A 20,650-nucleotide genomic window follows, 5' to 3' on the forward strand; every position below is an offset into this window, starting at 1 on the left:
TATCCCGGCCGGAAAAGCACGCGCCACAGAAAAAGCTGGAAGAACGGGAATTTTTTTTTTTTTTTTTTTCGCCATCCAGTTTGAGCCTTTCACCACCTCGTCAGGACGTTTTTTTTTCTTCTGAACGTAGATGCATGCGTCACCTTTAACGACCTTCTGTTACTTCTGAAAAGGTGTTCATTTTTTTTTTTTTTTTGTGAAAAGAAAAATTAAGTTAAACTGTCCGCACGTCCACGATGGAGAACGCGCACACGAAGAGCGTGGAAGAAGTTTATAGCTTTTTCGGCGTCAACGAGAGCACGGGACTTTCCTTAGACCAGGTGAAGCGACAGCGGGAGAAATGGGGTCCGAACGGTAGGTGCTTCGTGTCGGAAACCGGGTCCGAACGTGCGCTACGCTGTAACGCCACGGCGTTACATTTTAACTCGGCAGTCGTCACGGTAACCGCGTGGCGTGACGTCACCGCGCTCTCATCGGTGACGTTTTTTTTTTTTTTGCCTGTTTGGTTTTTTTTTTTTATCGCTTCTGCAAAAATATGCAACAAGCGACGACATATTTTTTATTTTAAGCAGAATCTTTATTTTCCCCTCAAATGTGTAGTTTTTGTAATCACCCCAAAAAACTAATATGCCACGTACATTTTTCTAAAATGTTCCTATATTTATTTTACAAGCTATTTGCCCTGTTTAAATGTTAGCAGATTAGAACAGTGCGGCAGTATGATCTGTTTGTGCTTATATTATATCAATCAATAGACACAATTTAAGGTAAACCGAGTCAAGGTGACCTTCCTCTGCTTGCCCCCTCTCTATATTTTGGTATATAAAGGGTCAAAATAAAATGTTAAACATGCAAGTTATTAGCTTTCGCCTGTTTTAGGAGTCACGTGACCTGTATGCCATTCTATCAGCATCATTATTAGAGGATTATTGTGAAACTTGTTGAAATAACTTTTTCTTCTTCATGTTCTCCTGCCCTTTTCTGACCGACACCCATCTGCAGAGTTGCCAGCTGAAGAAGGTAGGCCATCAGTGACAGATGGATATCTGTGAAATTGTTTAGCAGGTGGCGTTTTCCTCTCAGACGCCATCTAAGTCATGTCTATGCTTATGATTTCCACAGGAAAATCTTTATGGGAGCTTGTCGTCGAACAGTTTGAAGACTTGCTTGTTCGAATTCTTTTGCTGGCAGCTTGTATATCATTTGTAAGTATCCTTAAAATAGCTGTAAGCACTTTTTTGTTTGACATTTGGCAGTGATTCAAGCATAAATTGAGAAGTGCAATTGATGAAAACACACTTTGAAAGATGTGCTAAGTGTGTACAATTTGCAAAAATGCTGTCTGACTGGAATGGACACGTCGTTATTTGACAAGGAAGGCCGGAGGAGTGTGGACAGGCCGCAAGCATCTCGCACATCTTCACATCTTGTATAAGGTTACACTCGCAAGTCCTGCCGCTAAACAGCTGAGGAAGCGGGACGTCTTCGGAATGGTGACAACAGCAGTCGGCGGGATTGAGTGGCTGTCACTCACTGCCAAGCGAGACATCTGAATCAGCTGTGTTGTCTGAAAAGGAGAGCATGCAAACTGTTTTCCCCCCTTTCATGCCCTCTCCCCCCAGAATTATTCTTTTTTTGACTCACGGTTGCCTTCGGAGTGACAGTTTATTAGTTTAGTGGTAGGTCTCAACCTCAGTAACGTGCTCACAGGATATGGGGACGGTGGGATGGCTGTTGAAGTATCGTCCCATACCAGGCTTGCTGATATGGAAGTGTTGGTGTCTTGTTTGACAGCTCTGGGCGCGAGGGCCGGCTTCTCTTCTGTCCAAATTAGGCGTCTGACCTTCAGGGGGTGGGTATCATCTGAAGTAGCCCAACCCCTGGTATAGATTTGATGTTCAGGCTGCATACTTTCCTGAAATCTTTAAGAATTTATGATTCTGTCACTTTGTCTTAATTTGCACCTTGGGTGACATGATGGAAATTGTAGAATATTTGGTTTAAAAGATCACCATATGGCTCAATATAGCGAGAGTCTCTCTGGCTGACGTTGCCTTTACAGAACATTTTATCGTATTCAAGAATGGTATTGAACTACTTGTGTAACAATGTGATTCTCTTATTTTTCATCACCCTGTTGATTTTGCTCTTAGTGAACAAATACCAATAAAACAAAAATAGACCTTTATCAGTCTATAGATACAAAACATATATTCTGTGTCTTGGGGAACTCCTCATGTAAACCCTGTTTTGTTCATGTTCTATAGGTTCTGGCCTGGTTTGAGGAGGGTGAAGAGACCATCACTGCCTTTGTGGAGCCTTTTGTTATCTTACTCATTCTCATAGCAAACGCCATTGTTGGTGTGTGGCAGGTATGGATGTTTCCTTATACTTTTATCTAATCAGTAATTGCAAAATTTGTGCACACACTTAAGTAATGGCATACTCTATTTGCACATGGATCTGTACTATAATTTTCATGTTCTTTAGTGGCCCAGCCTTCTTCCCACTCTGCAATCCACAAAGACTAAAGATGAATACCAAATAGAGACTCTAGAAACGGGCCTTGGAATTGGGTCATTGACTAGATTTCATAAAGTTTGGTTTCATAGCAACACACCAAGACCCTTAATAAGACTGCATTCTCCCCTTGTCCCCTCTCCCTCCTCGTTTAAGTATGTTTCATTTGTCAGAATTTTTTCCAGGGGTATTTGGCAGTCAAATTTCAGTGGTTCATTGCATTTCTGATCTTTTAAAAAATGAGGCCTCATCTCTTTGCTTTTAGTCATTTAGACCAGTCATTTTTAATACAGAGATTATCCAGTATGGTCTGACAGTCTCAAGCCCTCTTCTCTACCATAGTGCACTGTGAGAGGATTATTAAGGACCTCCCTGCCTTTCTTCAGATGTGGCCAAGGCTGCCTGGTCCAAAAAGCCATGTCTAGAATACCTATAACTGGGGGCACACTTATACTTTTTTGCACATGCCTTTCTTTTACATTTTCAGACATTATACTCACAGTGACATAACCAACTAACTAATGTAACATTATGTGATAAGATGTTTTACCATATGCTGGTTTTTAAAATGACAACCTCATCCCCTCCTTTCTTAAGACTTAATAAAACACTGGTTACAAAATATCGCACCCATTTTTGGTATTGCTTTTTGGCTAGACCCCGAATGTAAGATGCAACCTTTTCAGATTTGTTTTGGGCCAATTCAGTACTTATGAATAAGCCATATGGAGAATGTCACATAGCCCCTCCTAGCCACCAGTTCATCCCACGCACAGGAAATTGTCACAGAGAAGCCTTTTTATCCTGCAGACCTGCAGTGGATTGTTAAGAATGGACTTTAGAACTAAACATCCAGTGGCTCCTGGGTGACTGTGTCAACACGAAACGTGCCTGTGGTACGAAGCGCACACACCTATTTCCTGCATTTATTGCACAAGGGGCAAGTTGCAGCATGTGACCACATTAACTGTCGAAATTTTGCCCGTCTGCAGCATTATGGGTGCAGTTTGAGATCTTAAGAGTGCTCCAAATGACACTAAACCATTTTTTGTCTTTGTGTTCCTTCCAAGGAAAGGAATGCTGAAAATGCCATTGAAGCCCTTAAAGAATATGAGCCTGAGATGGGCAAGGTGTACCGGCAGGACAGGAAGACAGTCCAGAGGATTAAAGCCAAAGACATTGTGCCTGGAGACATTGTGGAGGTTGCTGGTAAGAGACCACAATGGTTAGTTTCTACAAAGTGACAGGCCAATATAACAGTAAAATTCTAGTTTTGATATGGGCATCCACATTTAACATCCTGGTTCCAGATATCATACAGCAAAAATACTATGGAAAAAATATATGATCCTGCTCTACGGTATATTGGTTCTAAATCTGTGTACTGTGACACTATTTCAATACTTTTTTTTTTCCCACAAAACCTAGGATAACCAGGCAGCAATAATGGCCTTCAGATGCATTGTACATATAATAGGCTTTCTGGAGGCTGGAGTATCTGTGTCATAGGTCTAGGTGCGTCTTGTAAAAGCTCAAATTGAATTGCCTTGATCCCATTTTGGATAGGAGGTGGTATATTTTTGGATGCTCTTATTAACCCTTTATCCCTACAGACCAGGCACTGTGCACCCAGTGGGAGGGAGTGGGGGAGGATGGACTCATGCGTGATGTATGTAGTGCAAGCGTCTCCCTTAACACTCCTAATTTTTTTGTTTGCCCAGTTTATACCCGATCCGCAGATGAGAGTCCTGGAGCTCACTCAGTCTCTGTCCATGTGGTTAGGCAGGTGTCGTTCGGGAATCTAGGGGTCCTTGAGCAACTATTGAGTAGCAGAATTGCACGATTCCCCTGGTGATGAGGAGGTTGCATTGGTTGCACAATGGGTGCTGTTTTTAGCCTGGATGGGGTATCTGGATTATGGAATGCTTTATTTATAGCTCTCGGTGACAGTAGTGAAGATGACAGGTGTTGCCCTCCACCCTCCACACCCAGTGGTACCTAATTGTACCATGGTGACGTCAGGTGTACTGCTGAGTCACCTTGGGAAGGTCATTATTTGAAATCCATGTTACTGCTGTTGAGGTTTGAGTCTGCCACAGTCAAATCATCATTTTTGCTCTTTAGATCAGTCTTTGGTAAGATTTTGTTTGTGAACCGCTTCATGACAGATGGCTGTGCTAAGTTAAAAAATATGTAAAATTACCTGCAGTATTCAGAATCTTTAATATCAATATCTCCAATAACAAGATTATTAGAGAGAATAAATAGTTTGAGTAAATTTCTCTTTAAATATATGAGGTAAATAATTTAATTAATAACAACGCCAAACCTGTTAGTAGCAGATCACAAAATCTGTCAGAATTTCTGAATTAAGGCTCACAGTGGCAGCAGCCTGAGCTGGTCCCTTGCCCCATTCTCAGGTGTTCTCGCCAGCAGCACCTTTGCGTTCCTCGGGGTCTCCACCCAGGGGAACATCTGAAAAAGCCTCAGTGGCAACCTTATACATTTCCAGGCCAGTTCAGTTGGCTCCTCCTGATGCAGAGATCCGAGATCCAGCAGGATTACTGAGCTCCTCACCCTGTCAGGAGCAACTCCAGCACAAATTCACCTTGCAATTTTGTCCAATTAACCTTTATGCAAATTTGACCATTAAAAGTTGGGTCTGAGGTCCAGCAGCTGCTGTCACTGTTGTTGTTCTGCCAAAAATGCACACTCCAGAAAAAAAAAATTGTAGAATGAAGCATACACAGATGGGCAGGTATTGCAGATCACGCAGCCATACCAAAAATGACATCTTACTAGAACAAGCCTTTAAAGAATTTTCTTTGCATAGAAATTGTATAAAACATGGTAACTTTTTGAAAAGTTGCTGAAAAATTGGGCATGTTACGCCACTCAAAACACAGAAAGGCCCATGAAATCGTGGGGGGGCATATCGTGAATAATGCTCTTAGATTTGTCAGTTTATTCATGCTAACCCACTCTTATCATAACTATCCCATAAATGTAGAGTTGCTTACTAGATCTGGATAGGAGTATCAACTTAATGCAATTTGAAAACTAGTTGTATGTTCCTAAGTTTATGTTTATATGTTTTTTTTTTTTTGTTTTTTTTTATTTATTTATTTTTGGTGGAAAAGGGGAGGTGGTTGAAGGTTTGTCTCTTCTAGATCATTTGTACCCTTCGTTTGTACATTTCATGAAGTCCACTGCATGTGAGGCGGAGCCTATGGGACGGCAGGAACTGCTTTTTGGAGAATGGAAGAGCAGCTTGGGCTGATAAGGTGCCTGTTATGTAAGCGGATTAAAATGATCTCACACTCCTGTGTTCAGGTGTAGATTCGCGTCAGCACTTCGTTGTCCCTCGCTGTGTCACACGGGCTGTGTGTGCATGGCTCCTCGCCTCGCCTGTTTCTAAAGCATAGGCTGTGGCTCTGCTGGCGGGGAGTGACGCAGTCGGCGGGCCGCTTGCTGCAGAGGACGCGGGCGTTGTGACTGGGCCGCCCGTGCGCTGAATTTAAACGGCCGCCTGCCTGTGTGTGTTCTGTCTGCTTAAACCATGACCTGTCACTTCCCAGCTTCAGCCCTTCGCTGGTGTGCATCTTGGCGGACGACCTTCAAAGCAGAAGGATCAAATGGTTTTGAGGAACAGTCCTGGCCCCGCAGATCCTGTTGTTAGTTGACGTGTACGCATTAATAATTACGTGCCGCGGTGCGCCGGCGGTTCAGCTTGTGGGGGGGGGGGGGGGGGGGGGGGGTCGGGTCCCTCAGCTGTTCCTATTGTCTGCTCTAACAGAGAGATGACCTTGTATGGAAGTGGCCGTGGTTATGGACCCCTCACTGCTTAAACACACACACTTACACACTAACCTATCAGCACCCTCCGCGGCCCAAGATTCCAGACACCCGTGATGGCATGTGGCATTATGTTGGGCCTGGCAAGTATCTCTTGTCGCCGTAGAGACTCTGGGTGAGTGGCAGGTCCGGCCAGGTGTTTGGTGTCCTCCATCTTTTAGATGAAGGCTTATAAAAGGATGGCAAGGGTAGCGGCTTGAGGTGATTGACAATTATATTGTCCCAGAACATAAGAGACAACAGTCAGACAGGGTGCGTAACACTGAAAAATGAAATATATTACGTTAAATGTGTATGACACATTTCAAATTTTGATCTGAAAATGTGAGCGATAGAGTTCGGAGCTTCATAAATGGATGAGAATATACTAATTTGTCACGTTAGCTATCAATTCCTCCATATTTATTGTTAAAACGTGTCTGCTCCAACCAGGAAGGTATCATCTGATAATTTCATCATCCAGCCCTACATTCTGAGCTTGTAGACTAGTTTGTGTCTGTGGAAGTGGTATAAAACTCTCTTTGTCAGTCTTTGCTAAGAGCTGCAGAGCTGGCATATATGCCAACTATGACCTTGAGACTTGTGAGGTGGTTGTGCTTGGCGCGAAGACCTGCAGTTCCAGGTTAGGACAGACTGGTGAAAGTGAAGACAGACTCCGAGTTGTGGCTGCAGACTGTGAAGGGTGCTTCCTAATGAGAGCTGTGACCTCAGCACACAGAGGAAAGTGAGAGAAACCGGAGAGCGCCGCAAAGCCCCACGGCCGCCGCCTTCCCATGTGCTGTGGGTGATGAATGGCTTGTGATTGCAGGGAGGCAGGGGGACTGTAAACAGATAGGTTTGCCATGGTGCTGCTATGCCAGACAGATTGCCAACTGCTGAAAAGCATAAGGTAATACAGCTCAGCAAGATGTTAAAGTGATGCTGAATGTTAAGGCCATATGAAATAAAACAGTAATGGTACTGCTCCTTATGCTGCCTACTCATGGCTGATAGAACATTCTCATTATTTAATGTTCAGTAATGTAATGCTTTTTCAAATAGTAATTATGGCGCATGTGATTGTTTTAAATTATACAGAATGCAAGATTGTAAGTATTATGTTCATACTGCATCTGGAAATGTTACTTGAAGGGACTGATAATTCTTTTTCATTGTGTGTGTGTGTGTCTGAATGCCATCTTTCAGTGGACTGGGGTGGTGCATCACGTCATAACTTCAGAGCCTGTCAGGTTTACAATCAGAAAACATCTGGATTGAATCTTTTTCCTTGATTATTTTCTATTTATACGTTATTTTTAGACTTGATGAACTGCATCAGGACATATTTTTCTCACTCTGTTTTCCTGTTGCTAGGGTAACTGACCATTTCTGTTCCTTTGATTTGCTTTGCTAGTGAACAGGCACTCCAATTTTTTGGCTTTGACTAATTATTTTGGGTTTGTTTTATGTGTGTGTGTGTGTGTGTGTGTGTGTGTGTGTGTGTGTGTGTGTGTGTGTGTGTGTGTGTGTGTGTGTGTTTTTTTTTTTTTTTGTTTTTTTTTTAACTAAGCGTCAGGCATGTAGATGCATTTTTGCAGGGGTCACCTGCTCTTCATCCCTTCTCAACCTCTTCTGCTGCTCTCGTCCCTTTTATGCAGAGATCTGTGATGTAACCCATACTGTAATGCGCTTGTGTTTAGAGTGGGTGTCTTATGCGCTGGCGCCGTGCCTGTACTGTGTGTGTGTGTGTGTGTGTGTGTGTGTGTGTGTGTGTGTGTGTGTGTGTGAACTGGTGGAGGGTGGATTGGTCTGTGAGGGACAGAGCTGGTGGGTGGTTGGTTAGGTGGGAGAGACCAAGAGGAGGAAAAGTTAAACCTCAACTTTCTGCCAACTTCTGAAATAGTTACACACACATGCACGCACACCTAAATGCATTAGCGCCACCCTTACCCCGGTACTATACTGTACTTGAACAGCTTCAGTCAAGCACCTTAAATCTGCTTTATATGCATCACTTGCGTCTTCTGCCATAGGCTCAAACTGTCAGGCCAGCTGAAGGTCTATACCAATCTACAAACACTAGCAACTGCGCAACCAATGAACTTCCTGTCAAATCTGTCTTCTGAAGCTCACGAACATTGGGGTGGCCCAGTTAATCATGTGGAAGATTTGTGTGTGAAGCAGAGCTCCACGCCACTCCACTCCACACCACTCGCACGCTACAACTCTCTGCTGCCAGCACCAGGTTTGAAGTGTTGGTTGTGTTTGTGGAGACCATTGGATGGTGACCAAGTAGGATGTTGACATAAAGGGACAGATGATATATACACACGCTCTCAGTCACTCACACACTAATCACAAAGTTTTTTTTTATTTCCCTCTCAGAAGCCTCTTTCTGGAGGACTCTTGAAAGTGGAACAATCCAAAAAAGCCAAATGTAATATGGCAGATACATGCAGATCATCTATGTAGAAATGCTGTTTGTCGCTGCCAGAGAGAAAGAGTGTGGTTTATGACCAAGAAAAGTGTCAGATCTGCTTAAAAAATGTTAGTTAGTTGGTGTGATGCTTTCTGGTTAACCCTCCACAATCATGTTGACCCCAAACTTAACCAAAGGCGATATTTCACTTAAATTCACATGGATGTCAGTCATCATGTAATGTACAAACTGTGCCCACCAGACTTATAGAGACCTAGTGATATTGCAGGTTTTTGGCTGAAGTGACTACAAAATGGAACATCAACCTGAAATATTCTATCCCCGTTTTATTAATGTGGGATTTTCTGTATTTAATGTTAATTGGCTATGTAAAAAAAAAAAAAAAAAAAACATTTTAAGGCTTCAACAGCCCTTTTGTAATCATCTTATTTGCAGAAATGTCAGCCCAATCATTGACTGGCTCCTCTGTTCACAAACTCAACACTCTCTTTTGACCTTTTCCAAAGAAGAGGTTTCGCTGTGCGCATTGTTTCCCCATTTAGATGGCTGAAAGATGCAACTGAGCTCTACAAAGTCTTTCTGAGAAGCGAGGTCCCTGTCTTTTGTCCTTGGCCAGTGCCCAGTTCACAGTGGAGTGGGGGTTTCACCGGACCTGGCACCCAGCTAAGGCCTGTAAATCCACTTTGGGTATGACACTCCTGCGCACTCCAGCTTTTTTCATGCCTGCCAGGACTACCCTACAGGCGCTGCTGGCGCACCTTGTTTCTCAGATCCACTCCGCCTTTTACAACTGGTTGCTAAGCTCTCACCACGCAGGGGAAATGTCACAAGTTCATCCCCACACAATGCACGTCTTAATCCTCCGGTTTCTTCCGTCTTACCAGCGATCCTGATGATAAACACTCAGCTTTGCATTACACTCAGTGAAGGGTATTTTGTGCATCCTGGAAATGCGAGGGAGTGAGCGAGTGCATGCACAGTCATGTGATTGACACCGCAGCAGCTTGGGCTGACGTACCCCTCGTGCTGCTGGGCCGCGGCGGGCCGGGCAGCAGCAGCTGCTCTCCTGTGCCCACATTTAAACCTGATCAGCCACGCATCGGGGAACATATTGGAATAGTTTTCCCATTTTTGGGCCTGCGCATTGTTGCTCCCAGGCTATTTTCCTCCCTTCACTCTTCCCGGCCCTCCCCCCTCTCAAGGGCAGCAAGGGGCTAGGATTAGCTTACACGGCCACCATTCCCTCCTGAAAAGGGAATCCTGACCACTGCTCTCCCCTCCCTCATCTCATACTTGCAGATGGACCCATAACATGTTCTTCAAGTTGATTTCTGGTTTGTTTAAGATGCATTGATGATGCCCACACCGACCACCCGCACTCCTAACTTGGCAGAGGGTGCAAGCTAAACGCAAACTGCAGCTCTTTCTATAAATAATATGAAAATTTGATTTTTTTTTTTTTCTTTTCTACAGTATGACACGGTAGCTTGATATTGACCAATTCAGATCAGCTATGATCTGATGTAATTCACTGTTTATTACAGCACTTTAATTTAACAGCTCCATTACAGGATAACGTTACTCTGGACGACTAATTTCTGGTGCCGGTGTTTTATGAACTTGATTTGTGTAAAAACTGTCCTTTTTTTTTTTTTTTTTTTTGAAGAGACCATCCACATTTAAAAGGTTGTTTCTTTAGTTGGTTGCTCACAGAGAAGTATATTGAAGTTTAAAACACATGAGGTGCTGAACAGAACAGGAATGTTCTTTTTACTGTCTGCCTTGTTTCTCGTAGTTGGAGACAAGGTGCCAGCAGATATCCGTCTCTCCTCGATCAAATCCACCACTCTGAGGGTAGACCAGTCCATTCTCACCGGTAAGGAATGATTTTAAGAAAAGGCAAGTTCTCTTCCTTGTGCAACAAATATCATTTAAATTTATCTGCCCTTCCATCTTCATTTGGAACTTTTTACACATTAAATCAGTGAACTGCAAATTTGAGGACATTTTGGAGTCTTAAGGTTTCTGAAGTTTTTCTGGTGCTGATGCCAGTTCAGCCTCACTCCAGTATTCTCATCCCAGCCTATGTTATTTTTAAGATGCATTTGACCAGATGTTTTATAAGATTTTTTTTTTGTGCACCAGACTATTAGTAGTTGCTTTAATTTTTGTCAGGGTGCTACACTTCTTAAGGGTGTTAATGAAGTGTGCTGATTTGAAATGGAAGTTTTTGGATTCAGTCTGCAGTGGCGCATGTCATTCTATGCATTTGCAGGTGAGTCCGTGTCTGTCATCAAGCACACCGACCCAGTGCCTGACCCTCGTGCCGTCAATCAGGACAAGAAGAACATGTTGTTCTCTGTAAGTGTTGTTATCCGCTCCCATTTGAGCAGGCAGGGTGCGTGCTCATTTACAATCTAGTAGGGCTTGGATTTGATTTGTCATGCCACATTCAACAGTGGTCCGTTTATGAGCTTAATTGCAGACTGGTTATTATTTTTTGGTGGAGACTAACACCACAGCAGTTATGCTGATGCTAGTGAATGTAGTATGAATGTGTACCTGAAAATATTTGTCTTTTATCTTTTTTTTTTTTTTATTTGTCTCAGACCTAAAAACGGTAGCATAGGCCTATTTAACTATTTTACACAGGAGACAGGTTTAGTCTAAATATGATTTCTTATTGACTGTCTTCTACTTAATACTGCAGACATAGGTACAGCAAGTGATTATAGTATATTAACCATACTATGTTGAGGATTTTAATAATAATAATTGCACTGCATTGGTTCTTTACAATGTGAGAACCAAGTTGTCAGTGGATACGCTCCAGTTTCTGTAGCTTAATCTTGCTCTAAGTGTATGTGTTCCTACCTACATGGTGAATGCATGGTGAGTGTATGAGTAGCCTAGTGGTTAAGACCCTCGCCTATGGACTCGGCAGGTTCAAATCCCACTTTCAACCATTGTGTTGAGTTGCTCCAGTGGGACTGTCCCTGTAACCACTGGTTGTGGATAAGGATGTTTGATAAATGCCATAAATATAAGCTTGTCATGGTGCCACCCATGTCTGCAGGGAACCAACATTGCAGCAGGCAAGGCCGTAGGTGTAGTTGTTGCCACAGGAGTGAACACTGAGATAGGCAAGATCCGAGATGAGATGGCCTCCACCGAGCAGGAGAAGACGCCTCTGCAGCAGAAGCTGGATGAGTTTGGTGAGCAGCTGTCCAAGGTCATCTCCCTCATCTGCATCGCTGTGTGGATCATCAACATCGGCCACTTTAACGACCCCGTGCACGGTGGCTCCTGGATCCGTGGCGCCGTGTACTACTTCAAGATCGCTGTGGCTCTGGCTGTAGCCGCCATCCCTGAGGGACTGCCCGCTGTCATCACCACCTGCCTGGCGCTGGGCACCCGCCGCATGGCTAAGAAGAATGCCATTGTCCGCTCCCTGCCCTCTGTGGAGACCCTGGGGTGCACCTCTGTCATCTGTTCCGACAAGACTGGCACCCTCACCACCAACCAGATGTCTGTGTGCAGGGTAAGGCACTGAAGTGGCCCTGGTCAAAGTCACTTTTATGTCCAGGGTTTGTAAATCTCATTGAAGTTCAAGAATTTTATGATTCAAGTTAATTTAATGTAAATTGGACTAATTAGCAACGTGCAACTCTTTTACAATTAGGTGTGGGACAAAAATAATCATACAACAGTATTGAATTATAAAAATGATTGCATCTAATATCAATGCATCAGTAGGTTTCAATGTCTGAAGTGACAAACTGAATGCAATTCTCCATGGATTGCAGTTAATTTAACACAAATATGTAGTGATTTTATGAACAAATTTCTTGGTGCATAATGTTTAAAATTATACAATAAATTGCAGTACTGTTGCCTATCTTTATGCTGCACACAATCATTATATTTTATATTGTATTTTACAGTATAGTATTGTGGGGTTCTCTGTGGCTTTTATAGAAATGCAAAATTAAATGTTTATACATAAATAGGGAATCTTTTACTCACAAAATTAGCTCACACTGCTAATAAAAAAACAATGTATGGATTTCAGGTCATTTTGTACTGAATACCTGCCTACATTGGTTTATCTAATGAGTGGGCTGCACTTTCTTCTGCAGTGCTCTGCCGCGTAGCTGCCTGGGTCAGGTCAGATGCCTCCTTCTCATGGCAATGCTAAAATCTCCTTTCCCATAGTACTCCTTCCCAATCTGCAGGAACTGGCTGCTGCAGTGGCTGAGTCACCGAGCAGAGTGAGAATAATGGGCAGAGTAGGAAAAATGCCAGCCAGGCATGTGTGTGTTTTGCGACCGCAGTGACGTGAGCATGTTGAGGCAAGTAGACATCGGGCCAAAGCCTGGAACGCTCTGTTATCAGAGGTCCTCAGAAGTCTTTTTGATGTTAGGCCTTTTCTGTCTTATTTAGAGGGGTCGTTTCTTTTACATTCCAACCATTTATCAGACTATTATTCAGAAGGAACGCAGCAGTGTATTTTGCTAACCATTATGGCCCTCCAGTGGTGTGTGCTGCCCTCTACAGGCAAAACTTTAGTATTTCATGCAGAAATGTCTTACTTTTTTGCTGTATTATATGGACTACATTTGGTCTGTTCTCTAAATAGTTGCTTTTGACATATCCCCCGCACTAGATGTTCATCCTTGACAAAGCAGAAGGCGAAAGCTGCAGCTTGAACGAGTTCACCATCACTGGCTCCACCTATGCCCCAGAGGGAGAAGTGTGAGTTGTACTTTTCTTTGACTTTCACCCTGTTCTGAGGCAAGTCATGCAATGCCTGAATGACGGGAGCGGTGTCTGAGCCTGGATTGAAATATGAAATGGCTGACATCTGTCCTGATGTCATATCAGGTTCCATGATGGCAGGCCAGTGAAGTGCTCCCAGTATGATGCGTTAGTGGAGATTGCCACCATCTGTGCCCTGTGTAATGATTCTTCTCTGGACTTTAATGAGGTGAGCAGGCTGGTGTGTGTGTGCATGGCCAATACTCAACTTCCCTGAGTTTAATGATGAAGAACTCTCCCCAACTCCATTGTTAATAAAATAACATGGCCAAACTGCTTATTTTCAGTGCCAGGCAGGTATGTCAGCCCTAGCAAGCTTCCTGGCAGACTGGTGATAATCCTAATCAGTAATACACTATTGGTCCCCAAATTACAGACCTTGAGCCGAATGCAGCCCACCACATAATTTGGTGGCCACCTTAAGCATTTGTGTAAACACAATTTGACTGGGTCTGGCTTTTTTCAGCACTTCGTAAATGTCCGAATGAAGTGTTATTCTTGTTGGAATGCTTAAACAGAGTTTGTTTATAGAATTCTAGCTATTTAATTCAATGATGGCAAGATGAAATAAACACAGCTAACCATGGTATCAGATAGCAATCACTCATGACTAAATCATTACGTGTAATGAGTTAATATTCAACAATAGATAGCAATTCTGTTTGCTGACATGAATAGTATTGGCTGTCCCAAAGACCTGGGCAAAGTTTTGAGACCATTGCTCTGGACACGGACAAAATGTACACAGCCAGTTGTGCTCTCTTGGATGTGTTTTGACCACACATTTGCATGCTACATGCAGGGATATTGAGGTTTTGCCACAGAATTATTTAAAATAAAAAAGTTTTATTGGATACATTCGCTGTGTTGAAATGTGTCTGGATTCTTTGTTCCTCAGTCAAAAGGTGTTTATGAGAAGGTTGGTGAAGCGACAGAGACTGCCCTCACCTGTCTGGTGGAGAAAATGAATGTGTTTGACACCGACATTAGGAGCCTGTCTAAGATTGAAAGAGCAAATGCCTGCAATTCAGTAAGTGTGCATTTGATTCTCTCTGTCCTGGTTTGCCATTGTTGTCTGCCTGTATGACCCCGTTTTGAAATGGTTATAGCATCTCTAAAGCGTTCTGTGTGTTACTTCTGACAGGTAATCAAGCAACTGATGAAGAAGGAGTTCACCCTGGAGTTCTCCCGTGATAGGAAGTCCATGTCCGTCTACTGCACTCCCAACAAGGCCAAGTCCTCCGTAGGAAAGATGTTTATCAAGGTGCAACAGTGGGCCAGTTTATCTTCATTTAATTTCCTGATATATGGAGGACTTATTAGGGCTGTCAGTTGATGTATTGTTACAAATTCACACATTCTGCAATTAATCACAATTAATTGTGATTCATTTTTAAGGTTAAAGCTTGCTATAATGTATACCTAAAACAAGTGTGGGGAAGGGGCTGTAAACTGTATTCAAATATAGTTTCAGATGCTGGAGTTTCATCTTTATGTACAGATTGTTTCTGCATCCATGTCCATGCAGTCTTTTTTTAGTGAAGTCATTGTCATTGTGAAACACTGCAGCTCGGCACACATAATGAAATGTGTCCTCTGCTTATAACCAATCACCCTTGGTGAGCAGTGGGCAGCCATGACAGGTGCCCGGGGACGGTCTGTGGGGACGGTGCTTTGCTCAGTGGCATCTCAGTGGTACCTCAGTGGCACCTTGGGATTCCAACTGGCAACCTTCTGATTACGGGCTCTGATTATACTGTCCAACTGCCACCACTACCTAGCACATAAAATATCTATAAAGTAATTGCAACAACTAACGTGTTAATTTTGACAGCCCTAAATTGAAGAAATGATCATGAAATGCTAATATCGTCATTACTACAGGGCGCCCCAGAGGGAGTGATCGACCGCTGCACCTATGTACGTGTTGGTGGGAATCGAGTGCCTCTGACTCAGGGCGTGAAGGACAAGATCATGTCCGTGATTCGTGAGTATGGTACTGGTCGCGACACCCTGCGCTGCCTGGCCCTGGCCACCCGAGACAACCCTCTGAGGAAGGAGGAGATGGCGCTTTCAGACACTGCACGCTTCGCAGAGTATGAGGTAAATTGTCAAATTTTGATTTAAGATCACGTCTGGAATCTTGTATGAAGACTACGCTGCTAACATCTGACTTTTTATTTGTTTATTTATTTATTATCTGTGGGCAGTCGGACCTGACCTTTGTGGGATGTGTGGGCATGCTGGACCCCCCCAGGACTGAGGTGGCCGCTTCCATCAAGCTGTGCCGCCAAGCGGGCATCCGCGTCATTATGATCACCGGGGACAACAAGGGCACGGCCGTGGCCATCTGCCGGCGCATCGGCATCTTTTCTGAGGACGATGACGTCCACAGCATGGCCTTCACCGGCCGTGAGTTTGATGACCTCACTCCCCATTCCCAGCGGGAGGCCGTCACCAAAGCTCGATGCTTTGCCCGTGTAGAGCCGTCTCACAAGTCCAAAATTGTAGAGTTCCTGCAAGGCTTCGATGAGATCACTGCCATGGTATAACCCCTGACAGAATTTTGAGGACTTGACCCAATCACTTTTATCACTATTAACCCTCTTCTATCTGCAGACAGGAGATGGCGTGAACGATGCTCCTGCCCTGAAGAAGGCAGAGATTGGCATTGCCATGGGCTCTGGCACAGCAGTGGCCAAGACCGCTTCTGAAATGGTCCTCGCTGACGACAACTTTTCTTCCATTGTGTCTGCTGTAGAGGAGGGCAGAGCCATCTACAACAACATGAAGCAGTTCATCCGCTACCTCATTTCCTCCAATGTGGGCGAAGTGGTCTGGTGAGCCAGCACGTCTTGCACCAGTTTTCTGTATTGTCACAAGCATATACACTTCCAGTCCAATGTTTGGACATGCCTACTTGTTATTGGGGTTTTTTTTGGTTTTTTTGGGGGTTTTTTTTTACATTATAGAACAAAACTGTAGACACGGACTATTAAATATCACATGTGAGGTTATGTAGTTAACAAATAAAAGCAAACAAGGTTAATAATCGAACATTTCAGCTTTTGCTGTGGTTGCTGCATTTCTCCACTACCTTACTTTAGATGGTTTTCCATGCTTTTTTATGCTGAACACTTTCTTATCATTCACTCATGTTAATGAGCATCTCATGAAGCGACTTTTGAAAACAACAGTGAAGAAAGCAGCCATGACTGGAAACGAACAGATTCATCAAACATGCTTCACTTTCTCCTGATACAAAAAATACTAAATATGTCCCTTGCATTGGATTCTTTAAAAATTGCTCCATCTTAATCTCCATAATCACCACAGAGTAGGCGCATCCAAACTTTTGACTGGTAGTGCAGACTGACTCAGCACAATGAATTTGTAGAAATAAAAAAAACAAACAATAAATAAAACTGCTTGAAAGTTATCACATAATTCAAGTGGGCACATGTCCCACTTACTACATCATGTGTAGTATCTATGGTGACAGTATCTTCTGTGGTGACAGTATCTTCCTGACTGCTGCACTGGGATTCCCTGAAGCCCTGATCCCTGTTCAGCTGCTCTGGGTCAACCTGGTTACTGACGGTCTCCCTGCCACTGCATTGGGCTTCAACCCCCCCGACCTGGACATCATGAGCAAGCCCCCCCGCAACGCCAAGGAGCCCCTGATTTCCGGTTGGCTTTTCTTCAGATACCTGGCCATTGGCTGTAAGTCTTTACCTTTTAGCCACAAACTATATCTTGATCTGTCCCTGAGGCTTATTCATCTTGTTGCCTCCCCAAGCAGTTGAATCCCATTTTTCTGCTTGGCCCTCAGGTTATGTTGGAGCTGCCACTGTTGGAGCTGCTGCTTGGTGGTTCATTGCAGCTGAGGATGGCCCAATGGTCACCTTGTACCAGCTGGTAAGGGCGTTTGCAGAGTTGCTTTTATATTACCCTTATTTCAGGCTTATTTAAACTGAATTCAACACTGTTCAACAGGAATTTGTACAGGAAGCATTCTCAATGGCAAAACTTTAATTTTCTCTTTTCTGTTTTTTCAGAGTCACTTCCTGCAGTGTTCCCCTGACAACCCTGACTTTCAGGACCTGGAATGCCATGTGTTTGAGTCCCCATACCCAATGACCATGGCCCTTTCTGTACTTGTCACCATTGAAATGTGCAATGCTCTAAACAGGTAAGACACGCGATATTTTAAACAATTGTGTTTAAATCCATGTTTCCATTACAGAGTTAAAAATGACAAACCAAAGTTACGGAATATGTAATACCTGTTTAGTGATCTCATGCAGTTGTAGAACATCAATGTTTTTTTTTGCATTGAGCAGTCACATGGACGCATATTTTACATATTTTTACTTCAGTGTTGATGGGTACATGATGGGTTTATGGTTTTCAGCTGTTCATCTTAATATCTTTTCCTCAGCCTGTCTGAGAACCAGTCCCTGCTGCGCATGCCCCCATGGGAGAATATTTGGCTGCTGGGGGCCATTTGTCTGTCTATGTCCCTGCACTTCCTCATCCTCTACGTGGAGCCACTACCTGTAAGAGCGTCACTGCTTTTTTAATGAGCTTCACTGTTACTGCTGTACTCAGATGTATACACAATAGATTAAATGTACATGATGACCAAAATATATTTTGAGGCATAGATTTTTTTTTTTTTTGCTCTTTCTCCAGGTCATCTTCCAGATCACTCCTCTGAACGTTACCCAGTGGCTGATGGTGCTGAAAATCTCCCTGCCCGTCATCCTGTTGGACGAGATGCTCAAGTTTATTGCACGGAACTACCTGGAGCCGGGTAAAGAGTCCAAACAAGAGCCACGGGCCGGTGGCTGCTCACTGTCCGCATGCTTTGACGGCATTTCCTGGCCTTTTGTGGGCATTTCACTCCCCCTGGTGATGTGGCTGTACCTCACAGACTCTAACGTGTCTGGGATCTTCTGGTCCTGACTGACTCCGAACCCAGCGTGAGACTAACGCACACCTCTAACGAAACGCTATTAACCAGGAACTACATTATCTGAATCCAAGTTGACCTTTGTATTTGCATTGATGAGCATGTTTGCCTTTTTTATTTTTCTTAATACCTTTTTTTTATTGTTCATTCAAAGTATGCACATTTTAATGAGTTTTGTTTTGTTTTGTTTAACTCAAGTGCGTCTTTTGCCCCCCCCCTTTACAAATGATTAAAGAACATGTTTAAGAACTATGCGTAGAAAGAAAGAACTTTTATTTTAGTCTCATCTTTTTCTCTGACAGTACGGGTATAAACAGATGCCCCGTGTTGAATTGTTGTACTGTATTACAGTGTAAAAGGCTGAATTGGTCCTTTATGTGGATTCACCTAACTGAAAAATGCATGCTCTGAACTCTTGCACGCCCCCTCCCAACCCCAAAACCTTTTTTTTTTTATTGACAGTCTTTTAAAATGTTATTGTAGATACTAAATGGTTCATAGCTACCTCCAGTCCTACAGTCCAAGCTTTTCTGTAGTTCATGCTTTCACTTCGGACACTTCTTTTTCCTGTGTGCTCTGTTTCAAGGAAAGATTTCTTTAGAATTTAAGGTATTTCATTTGGTGAAAACATTAGGGGATCATGTTTACTTGAACTTTTGTTATTCATTAACCTTTAGATTAGATATATTCACTTTTAGTGATAGGCACATTATTTCTCTAAAATTTTATAGTGTGCACATATGTAGTTTAAAATGTATATACATATAGATGCTGTGGAGTTTTTGGTTAATTCATTTAGCACAAGAGAATGTAGTGGTACCTGAGGTTGGGTTAGTAGAGGGTAAAACAAATACTGTACATGTGTACATAGCACAATATAATATCCATGTGTATATGAGTTTAGTCCAAAGAGGCATCATATTTTTACACAATATTTAGTTGTAATATTGTTGTGTGTGCGGGGATATTTATTCATATGGCAAAAAAAAAAAAAAAAAAAAAAAACTTCCTAACCGCTACTTCCTCCAATGCCTTGCGTGTGCCTCTTCACAGAGTGAGTACTCAAACGGCATGGGTTTACTAAACGATAATTCGTACCCGCACTCTCTGAGGTACATGCAGTAGTGCTTTCAGCTTATAGTGCCTAAATCAGTTTAGTGAAACGCTTGATTCTTACTTCATTACGTGACATCGTTTGTCATTTACATTTATTAAGTCACTTGCAGAACACTAAATAGGCAGTGCAATTAATCAATTCCTAATCAATTGTGGCTGCAGTGACTTATATTTCAATAATTTATGACCACTGTTTTAGTATTTTTTTTTTCTTAAGAACATTGTTTTAAATCAATTCTGATTTTGCCTTTTGTCTGTTTCTTTCTCTTTTGCAGCTAGGGAAGTGTAAGACAGCCTCTCTAAAGCCTTTGCAGAATCTGTAAGGTTCTCTTTAGTTTAGTGCATGTGTTTTGTGCATCGCCACAACTACAAAGCCGCCCTGCATGTCTAATGTGCTAGTAAGAGAAAGAAGATGAAAATCAGATACAAAATGGCTATACAGAGGGATTTATATTTTCAAACTGTGAGTGTCTGTATACATCTATATATATTCCTTTTAGAACTAATAGCCATCCTTAATTTCTGGGATTGCCCAGCATGGCAAACCTTGGCGTGGACTTTATTATTTTTTTTAAACAATGAAAGGTCTAGTGCCATCTTAAAATAAAATGTAAAATTAAAATTTGTATTATAAATCATGGTGCATGTACTGCCAAGCTAATATTTCTCCTCTTGTGCTGGTTTTATGTAAAACTCAACCACTGTTTCCCCCCTTATATTTAATAAAGTAAGTATCCCCGTCCTATTTTCCTAAGGATTTTTTTTTTTTTTTGTGAGGATGTGTAAATTAACCAAAATAATGTTGTATTATTATTATTATTACTTTGCACAGCCATGTGCAACTTTTTCCAGGTAGTTATGATTGTGACAGGCACTGGTGTTGCACAGTGAGAAACAGTTCAACTGGCGCTGTTTGTTTCAGTGTTGATGACTGTACTGAGCATCAC

The 20,650-nt window shown here is 42.7% G+C and overlaps 1 protein-coding gene across 2 annotated transcripts; it reads left to right on the top strand.

The window, feature by feature from the left end:
• Positions 1–236: 236 nt before the first annotated feature.
• Positions 237–20,446, top strand: atp2a2a (ATPase sarcoplasmic/endoplasmic reticulum Ca2+ transporting 2a). 2 transcript variants are annotated; one of them, XM_028995343.1, is made up of 21 exons: positions 237–354; positions 1,003–1,020; positions 1,123–1,205; positions 2,268–2,372; positions 3,591–3,729; positions 10,590–10,670; positions 11,070–11,155; positions 11,871–12,335; positions 13,461–13,549; positions 13,679–13,781; positions 14,511–14,642; positions 14,757–14,876; positions 15,497–15,715; positions 15,823–16,158; positions 16,232–16,452; positions 17,133–17,335; positions 17,445–17,530; positions 17,671–17,804; positions 18,054–18,171; positions 18,308–18,428; positions 19,979–20,446. In XM_028995343.1, exons 1-21 carry the CDS (start codon positions 237–239, stop codon positions 19,990–19,992), a joined length of 2,991 nt encoding a protein of 996 aa, XP_028851176.1. In that variant the 3' UTR covers positions 19,993–20,446. The 2 variants fall into 2 exon arrangements, with proteins under 2 accessions (XP_028851176.1, XP_028851175.1); XM_028995342.1 differs by lacking the exon at positions 19,979–20,446 and having other exon boundaries at positions 18,308–19,601.
• The last annotated feature ends 204 nt before the right edge of the window (positions 20,447–20,650 follow it).

Source organism: Denticeps clupeoides, chromosome 11 (assembly GCF_900700375.1).
Source record: "Denticeps clupeoides chromosome 11, fDenClu1.1, whole genome shotgun sequence".
NCBI classification, from domain to species: Eukaryota; Metazoa; Chordata; class Actinopteri; order Clupeiformes; family Denticipitidae; genus Denticeps; species Denticeps clupeoides.